Raw genomic sequence first — 10000 nt, 5'->3', positions numbered from 1 at the left:
ATCCTTACGTTTCGGCCGCGGCCGCGCATCATCATCATCAGCAACAACAAGCGGTCGCGGCGGCCGCGTTCGGTGCGACCTCCAGCATGGTTCCTGGATTTGGCTCGAGCGCGGCCGCAGCCTCCAGCGCTGCCCTTGCCGCGGCAGCGGCCGTCGACGCCGCGACAGCCGGTGACAAATCTTGCCGATACACCGCCAGCCTTGCTGGAAATGTCGCACCAACTTCGGCCGACCCTATGGTCAACTATACCCTCGGCCATCATCATCAAAACGGTGCTACCCCTGGTAGCCTCGTCTCTTCCGCCTCGGCTTCCTCCGCCGTATCGGCCGCTTCCGCATCTATGGCCGCGGCGGCACAGTTCTATCATCAGGCCGCCGCGGCCTCGGCCGTCGTCGATCCTCTTACCTCCTGCCAGCAGCCTACCACTGGTCAACCTGGTATTTCGGACATTCCTCGCTACCCTTGGATGTCCATTACAGGTGAGTACCGATTATACAAAACCATTCACTTCTATCTTTTTCTATCACGCTTCTTTGTAATCTTACCAAATTCATTTTTAAACGTACCCATACATCTATAAAGTCGTCGATCAATATTCAATGATATCAATCATTACCCAACCTCACGATGTTTTACATTTCAAAACTGGCTTCGTCTCGCTACACTTTTATCTCTTTGTTTCTTCGCAATTAAACATCGTAAATTCCACCTCACGACGAAGTAATAACTTCCATTGTTTAACGCGAAATTCTTTCGTGTCGTACATAATGCATTGTCCATGTACTACCTTCGACGATTCTTCCTTGTTAATTTATTAACCCAAAACAAAGTATCGATGTCGTCTTATCGTCGTGTTTCTCTCGTTGCTAATGTTATTCGAGCGTGCGCATTTAAGTGAATTCGCGAACGAAGAAATACTCCGTTCCTTATTTTTTTTTTATATCTATCGTCGTTCTTCGAACATTCTCTTAAAGCGATAAACATTTTTAGTAAAAGTATTCGAGAACTTTACAGAAAAAAATTTATTTGCACCGACATACCTACGAAATTATTGAAATATTCTTTCATGTAATTCGATCGATCCTAAGATCAAATGTTATGGCATTATTTTGTTAAATATTCATTAAAAATATTTTTGCCTATTCGTTAAATTTATAAATATAGATTCTCAATCGCGATAAATACAACTTCGGGTTCACGAAGTCGCGAATATTTGTAATTTTTTATTTATTATTCAAAAATTATGCATCCTTCAGGTATATCGAATTATTTCCATACTTGTATTTGTAAAAAGACTAATGGTAATTCCGTAACGTAATTTCGAGCAATTAAAACGGGATATCATTAAACATAAGTAGGTGCCTCGATTAAGACGTAATCATCGGATATGTAAATTATTTAAGCCTGTTTCCTATTGCTGTCTTATAATAATATAACGATTTAATGCTAACCTCTTAGCTTTCGTTTTTTTCGATCATTAAATATATCCGTTCAATCATTCATTTCGTGACAAACGATTAATGATCGTTGACTAAACTGATGGTTATTAGATTGCAGAATATAGACTTAGTAATAATAAAATAACGACGCCTTGATGACAATGTAATGTTAATAAATTAATATTCCTTTTTTTAATAGTTTTACATAAATAAAATAAAGACGCGGTATATATTTCAAATTTATTAAGTATTTTGCGATCAATAGTCTTTCTAATTTAAATATTCACGTGATTAAATTAAACGATATATTTTAATTTTTCAATTGGCAATAATTAGTATTTTCTCGTTATCTATTATAAAACGTTAATCTTATCAATTCAAATACTTATATAAATACTTATATAAAAACATTACGAAAAAATCTGATTAAATTAGATCGATTGATCATTAAAGATCGATGATGATTCGACGATATAAATAAAAAAAAAATAAAAAAAAAAACTTGTTGAATTATTAATTCCATCGGATAGTAGAATGCAGAACGAGAAATAGAAACAACAAGGGAAAGAACGATGCGGAAAAAAATGTCGTCGCCGGGGGCGTAATCCGGCGCGGCTTAAATTGAATCGGGAGACAAAAAGGATTACGAGAGATGTGCTTTAGCGGTGCCGATCCTTCCTTTAATCCTCCCCGCCGGTTGAAATTATTGCGAGCTTTGTGCGTCTCACTGCTAAGAGTTTCCTAACTTTCTAATTGCATCTTGTTGGAGCGGCGAAACGCATGAAACGTCGGACCCCCTTCTTGCTCGCTTCTCCCTCCCTCCCTTCCTCCCTCTCTCCATCCCTCTCTCCATCCCTCTCTCTCTCTCTCTCTCTCTCTCTCTCTTTCTCTTTCTCTTTATTCGTCTTTCTCTTTCGCTTTGCGTTTCTCTGTCGGCTTAAGTCTCTTAACTCTCAACGTTGTATATATCTACTTAAGTTCGTATCTTGCAAACGCGAGCATCCGCTAAAAAGTTCGACGAACGTAAAATCACTCTCTTTCTCTCTCTCTCTCTCTCTTCTTTTTTCTTTTTTCTTTTTTTTTTTCTTTTTTTTTTACAAAGAAAGAAACCTTGACTTGGTTTAGCTTCGTTTCTCTTTCTCTTTTTCTTTCTCTTTCTTACTCGAAGACGTCATGCATTCGCAGACTGTCTTGGGAACGTTGTCGCCCGATGAAAATATCGTAATATAATTTACAAGGACGTCGAGTCTTTTAATCAGCGGACGCTCATGACCCTCGAGTACGTCTCTATAATGACATTTTTCTTGTTTTGCAGATTGGATGAGCCCCTTTGACAGAGTCGTATGCGGTGAGTAAAACTCTTTTTATCGTAAGATCGCTCATATTTATTCCGCATTTCTCTCGTTAATTAGAATCATAACGTAGTACGTTATACGACCGAGGAGATTCCGCTAAAAATATATTCGCAAAAGCTACCGGGTTTCAATAAAGTAATACATAGTACTTACGTTCCTACACATATATCTAAGTACGTAAATACTTACATATCTTACCTTACGTGCATATACGTATATCTATATATACACATATACACATATATATATATATATGTATATGTATATGTATATGTATATACATACGTCGGAAATACGCGACAAAAGGGTTCTCAAACGATATCGTTATTAGGGGGGGAAACCTTACGAGGAGTCGCGTATAAAAGGATTCGTGTTTCTTCCTTGCGTAGGACGCCCTCATACAGCTACATATGGTAACCATATTTTTCTTCGCCGATTTCTATTCACAGGGAGGTTTCCCCTCCCCCCCCATCCTCCTCCCTCCCCCCGTCTCTCCTTATAGTTTCTTTCGAAACTTAGATTACAAACCATTCTTTTTTCTCCCCTTTTTCGAGTGCAAAGTTCTACGATGAATGTTATTGATACAATAGGTATTTATTATTGTTAGAGAAAAAATAAAAAAAAAAAAAAAGAAAGAAAAAGGAAAAAAAGAAGAAAAAGAAAAAGAAAAAGAAAAATAAATTGTCTCGATGGTACGATTATATTACGATTGTGTCGTTCTCGTAAAATTCTTTATAACGTATTGTTTTGTTATTAATCCGAATAGTAAAGGATCAACGATAGGAAAGATATAATAAGTGATTGAATATTTAGCGACTTAGATTTGAAACGTCTAATCTTTCGAGAAACGAAAAGGTACGCCTACGTAGCCACTATGTAATATACGTGGGATCTTTTGAGCGCGTCAAGAGCAAGGTCATGGTTTGGGAACGTTCACGTGAGTCGTACTACCGGCCGCACGCGCGAAGTTGTATCCTATTCATTTATGATACTTGCGCATGCAAGAAGGACATGTATACGGCCAACTACACCTGTCGTCACCGTGATAATGTTGCTGGCGAATAATCCGGCGCCTATCTTTTATAGAGCCACTTACGGCTGTACAATGGCGTAGTAAATAGCGATTAGATAAAATTAAAACTTCAAACACTTTTTATTTTATTATCTCGGTTTGTTTACGCTTGCCGGTTAATAATTTCAAACGGACCTCGTACACCCGGATTCTGAAGCCATGGTCAAGCCTATCGTTCCTGTCGGACGAGAAAGGCTTAGCCGATATTTTTCTCTCGTGCTCGATAATATTTACAAGATCACCAAAGCTAACACCGACCGAGTTATATATGCACGTATCTATATATGTATATATGTATGTATGTATGTATGTATACGTGTGTACGTACGTATGTACATATGTTGGATATATACGCTCTGTTGAATTCGCAATTTCTTTCCTTTCTCAAAGATTAGGTTATCATTATTTCTTTAATAATGAAATGTAAACTATTATTATCGTAATATATTAGATGGTTGATGTTATAAATTTTTATTACAATTAATAAAATTAGATACACACATGCGATTCGTTGAAAATTAAAAAAAAAAAAAATCGTTCCGGTTCATCGAAAATTATTTATTATTCTCGAGAAAAGAAATCTATTCTAGATGTTACCTATCTACATAAAACGTTTATGAAAGAAGAGTGAAAAAATTGTAAAGTGGAAATCTCATGAGTCCGTTTCACTAGCTTTCAACGATGCATTTATATTACTCGAGCCAAGCTTAGGGTCGAGTAGACTGTTAAAGAGAGGAAAGAAAGAAGAAGAGGGAAACGATGACGGCGTGACGAGGAGTGGGCGTAGATCGTGCTCATAAAATCATTACCTATCATCCTTTACACTTTTATGGAGCGAACCCGATCTTCGTTAGTCGTTACAACGAGGCCGCAATGCGAAAACTCTACAATCTGACTTCTTTATAGTCGTTGAAAGAACGTAATCGAATTACAACGATTATTACATTACAGACTCTTGAGAATTTTTAAGGTTTGCCACTTTTAAAATGCTTCAATTCATTCCTCCTTCCGTCGACCAATTAATAATAATAATTAATCATTCAATTACCTATCAATTAAATTTAAATCTAAATGTAAATGATAATTAATAAAAATATTAACGAAGATGTATCTAACAAAACTATACAATATATTATGTATTTAGAAAATTTCATATATATCCTGTAGCGTTTAATTATCGATCGGTCATATAGATCTATCATAAGGAAACAATTTTCTAACCGGTCCCTGAGAAATTGGAGTATCATTGATGGCAAGTTATAACCAAGAAAAAGTTTCGTTCTGCGCACGTACGAACCGAGAAAGATGGTCCATCTATCTGGAATTCGTCCCACGAAGCGTACTTTGAACGAAATTGCGATAGGTGTCATACTTTTTGAGGGAATATTCGATGGCTCCTGGATGCAGAAAAAGAGTAAGAAAGAGAGAGAGAGAGAGAGAGAGAGAGAGAGAGGGAGAAAAAGATAGAGAGAGGGAAAGAGAGAGAGAGAGAGAGAGAGAGAGAGAGAGAGAGAGACCGTGCGAAAGAAATAGAAAGAAAGAGGGAGAAACGAAGTCGAAGCGACGGCGCTAAAAGTGACTATGGAGGAGGAAAAGAGAGAGAGAGAGAGAGAGAGAGAGAGAGAGAAGGGGTGATGGTGGAGAATGGGAAAGGTGGAGAAGAGGTCCAGGTAGGGGAGGAACAAGCAGGGACGATGAAATGGGATAATACCGACGCTGCAGGACGCGGCAGCCATCATCGAATGCTAATGAGGGGTTGCCGGCTCTCGGGGCGGAGGATTCAGCTCGTAGAACGACGCAGCTTCGGCCTGATTATAAATTATACATTATCTCGCGCTAACCTCCTCTGTACACACCGAAATCCAACTAGACGTACGTACACGCGTTCCGTTACTATCGCGTGATATCCGTTACTACCCCGTGACCAGCAACCCCCGGGTTCTACCCTCTCGGGGTAAAAAGTACGACAATCCTGAACTCATGAAAGCGAGTTTTACAATCGTTTCGACCGTCGACGCCTTCTTTCTCGATTCCTCGCAAGAATTCTACCTTTTTCCTATTTTTTTTTCTTTTTATTTTCGTTTTTCTTTTTTTTTTTTTTTTTTTTTCTTTTCAAGAGAGAAAGAGAAAGAGAGAGAGAGAGAGAGAGAAAGAGAAAGAGAGAAAGGACGAGCTTGATCTAACTTACGAAAGAAAATCGTTGAGTATCTAAAAGAACGAGAAGATGATGGAGGGTGAGAAAAGGATAGACGAGATGTGACCAAAAAGTAGCGAACGGGTTCGTGAAGAGACACGAAGAGATGTAGGGAAGAAGAGGCAGGTCAGAAAGAGAGACAGAGAAAAAGATAGAGAGTGAGAGAGAGACAGAGAGAGAGAGAGAGAGAGAGAGAGAATCGTGTTGTCACAGAGATTATTGAAACTGCAGTTTTATGGGCCTTAAAAGCAGTTTAATTGCCGTTATATAAGTGTTTATGCGCTGCTAGCTTTGGCCTCCGCCTGCGCCACCCCAAACGTTTATTTTATGGTCATACGGCGCAGCGCGTACCCCGTTTTGTCGCGTGCCGAAAGCATCATACCAGTCAAATCCCCAGGACGACCGGTCGATTCTAAACGTCACCGTACGTTTACACTTTCCTGCACCTCCTCGAAAGGCCGCCTTACTTTTATCTTTTCTACCTTAAACCGGGCTCCTGAATCTCGTACCTTCCTTTTACGTAGGAAGCATCTGCTATCGTTGAGAATCACGTGCCCAACCGATCGCAGATCCTCTATACATTTTATCGCTTCGCATTTGTGCTCCAATACGAGGAGAACCGGGGCTCCTGTAATTCCCGAAATGCGATATTAATGGACGTAAGTGCGAATTTAAGGGAGCGCTACCTATTTCACTTTGAACTCTTTCCTATACTTGCCGACGGATACAAAACTCTATAACAATTTCTTACTGTTATATTGAGGATCGATTTTTTTTTTATTTTTTATTTTTTTTTTGTACGTGATACGACAAAATCGTGACGTGACAAATGTTTGAAACAGTGAAATTTAAATTAAAATTCGCCATTAATTATTTTTTTTTCTTTTTTTTTTCTTTTTTTTTTCTTTCAAAATGCACTCAACATCCTTTTAATCTTTATCTATGGTAATATGTGTATCTTTAAAAATATACATAGTTATGTTCGAACACGTTTATCTTGACTTGTAAATTATTACACGAAAGGTAAAGAAACATATTGCTGTTTCATTCATATATTTAATAATACATATTTAACATTTAACACGAGCTAATGCGAAACTCAGATGTCATCATATCGATATGTTTCTCAGGGTCATGGTAATTCCAACAAGGAATCGTTTCACTTCGAGGCACGTATCATTCGCGACGATAGAATCCTCGAAAAAGTTTTAGTGAGATGTTCGCATAAGTATGCAACCAATGTTCTTTACCTGCATAACGATAATATGCATGTATGCAAACGGTCAAGAGAGACATATCTTGGACATTTGTATAGAGCATTCGTAGGAATGGTGCAACTACACGTGCAACTGCAACTCGGAGTTTCGTCGATAAAATTACAAAATGACGCTTGGGGACTCGTTCATCCACTTAAAAAGTTCTCCTCCTCGTATTTCCTTCGGATACATCACAATTTTATTATTACATTTTCATTTCCTATAATTATTATATCTCCGCGAAATTTCATTTTCACTTTCATCCCTTTCTCACTTTTAACAATGGTTTAGAACTCTAATGGGCGAACTCTAATAGGAAGATGCTTCGATGAAACTACGAAACTTTCTTTTTTTCTTTTTTTTTTTTCTTTCTTTTTTCAAATACTTTCATTTCTCTCTCTCTCTCTCTCTCTCTCTTTCTCTTCCTTTCTTCCTTTTTTCTTTCTTTCTTTCTTTCCTTCTCTCTCCGTCATTTCGATGCCAACAGCGAAGTAAAAAGCTACGCACCCCTTCACGGGAAAAATCTTGATTCTTTTAAGGGATAGCTACTTTTTTTTACCGAACTTTCACCAATACCCTTTTTGTCACGATTCTCGTCATGGGCAATTCCAAATAGTAGAAAGTAAAGTTTACCTGATCGACAAGGATCGACCGATTGGCGTGCGTAAATGACCGATACTTTTTTTTTTACTGCTCTAACACAAAGTGAAAGTAAAGGCTTCTTTTGCCGTATCTCTGACGAAAATCAAAAAAAAAAAAAAAAAAGAAAAGAGAAAAAAGACAAAAAGAAAAAGAAAAAAATAAATTTTTGCTCGATAGACTCGATCGAATCTTAAAAAAGGTATTCGCACTGTTATATTTATTTTATGATCATTCCCAGAATAATTATCATATTATTAATGTCAATGAAAAAAAAAAACTAAGAAGAAAAAAAATAAAGTATTAAAAATATTATAAATAAGCGAATATTACCATATAACATGGAAAACTTTTTTTTCTTTTTTTCTTTTTTCTTTTTTTTTTTGTTATACGAATTCCTCGTTCGATTCGATGAGATGACAATTTTTCGAAGAACAACTTTTTTTTGCGATATCATTATACTATAAAAACGCAAATAGAGCTATTACTCATATAATTGTTTTAACGATTCTCATGTCGTTACACTTTAAATATATAATTTCTCAAGTACGTTTTGCATCATGCTCGTAACGTTTAGCTTATCTTTAAGCCATAAATGATTAGTAGATTCCTTGAAAAAGAAAAATATTTCACCGTATATTCAAATAAATTCGTCTTGATGCGTATACGTTTACAGACGATGTTATAAGTCGAAAGCAGTCTATATCAAAACGTATGAAATTAATAAAAAGGAGAAAGATAGAGAAAGAGAGAGATAGAGAGAACGAGAAAAACGTCGTCATTCATCGGAAGTAATCGTTTGAGTTTTTACGACGTGCCAGATTTTCCGATATCCTCGTAAATTTCTATTAATGCCGTCGTATCGTTTCATTGCCGTATAAACAAAACGCATGGCTCCTGGCTCCGATTCTTTCTCTTTTTTTTTTGTTTTTTTTTTTTCATTTTTCCTTTTTTCTTTTTTACTTCTATTTTATTCTTTTTTTTTCTTTCTTTCTTTCTTTATCTTTTTTTTTTGGTCGTTATTTTTTTTTTCTTTTTTTTTCCTTTTTCTTTTCTTGTTTTTTCTTTCTTTTTATCGCCACACAATGATAAATTCATACTATATCTCTTGATATATTTTAACGCGACAATGTAGTGGAAAAACAACATAAATGGTTGGCTTAACGACGTGGCACGATTTTGTGGTCGTTTTAAAAAAAAAAAAAAAAAAAAAAAAAAGGAAAAGAATAGAATACGATAAAAAGTATGTTAAAGTAAGTAAAGGAATCGTGGAAATTTTTTTTTTTTTTGTTTTAAACAAAAAGAAATTTCATAATTACCACCGACGACGTAGTGGTATGCTCTTAACCGATCGAAGCGTATCGCAAAAGTACTTCGATAAAACGTAAAGTTTGACCGCTTCATCGTAAAAGAGCGAAGTCTTTTTTGGGAGAGTAGTTAGATAGGACAGAAAGGGTATTTCGATGGACGTGCTCCTTTTTCTCTCTCTCTCTCTCTTTCTCTTTTTTTTTTTTTATGTTTATCAGTGTTCTCAGAGAAGGTAGACTTTGGTGGTTTAATCTTTTGTTCTAGTTGCAGGAAGCACGTGCGATCTTTGCAAAGACTCTGCGGTCGTTCGCGTTCTAATTTAGAAAGGCAGCCATTAACCTTAATGAACTGATTACCAAGGGAGCTTGGCTAAGCGCACATATAATATACGCAAATACATAGAATATAGTAGATAAGTGTATATAGATATACGATGGTTCTCGACGATCGCAAAAAGGTTTGAAATATCGAAATGTATGGACGTTTAAAAGCCTCCCATCTGTTTGCCAGCATACTCTGCTAATTATTGCCGGATAGTATAATTTATCGCAATTATACCATCACTTTTATCCCGGAATCGGCGTTTTCTCTCTCTTTGTCTCTCTCTCTCTCTCTCTCTCTCTCTCTCTCTCTCTTTCTTTCTGTTTTTTCTTCTTTCCTTTTTTTTCCTTTTTTCTTTTTTTTTTTTTTTCTCATTTCATCGCACTGAATTCCATATAAGGAGGCTTTTGCTCGT

At 36.7% G+C, this 10000-nt stretch overlaps 1 protein-coding gene and 1 long non-coding RNA gene across 4 annotated transcripts in view; both read left to right on the top strand.

The window, feature by feature from the left end:
* Positions 1 to 10000, top strand: part of LOC146873049 (uncharacterized) — a 287739-nt gene that overhangs the window by 144790 nt on the left and 132949 nt on the right. The gene's annotated exons all lie outside the window — the stretch shown is intronic.
* The window catches only part of LOC118445817 (homeobox protein abdominal-A homolog), a 35863-nt gene that overhangs the window by 1201 nt on the left and 24662 nt on the right, over positions 1 to 10000 (top strand). For both annotated transcript variants that reach the window (XM_035875753.2, XM_085656704.1), the window contains exons 1-2: positions 1 to 480; positions 2756 to 2788. The exon at positions 1 to 480 is cut by the window's left edge. In XM_035875753.2, coding sequence (XP_035731646.1) covers positions 1 to 480; positions 2756 to 2788 — 513 coding nt within the window. The remainder of the gene's footprint in view (positions 481 to 2755; positions 2789 to 10000) is intronic.

This window comes from Vespa mandarinia, chromosome 4, assembly GCF_050613455.1.
Source record: "Vespa mandarinia isolate Hongniang chromosome 4, ASM5061345v1, whole genome shotgun sequence".
NCBI classification, from domain to species: Eukaryota; Metazoa; Arthropoda; class Insecta; order Hymenoptera; family Vespidae; genus Vespa; species Vespa mandarinia.
This window is presented reverse-complemented; position numbering and strand designations above follow the sequence as displayed.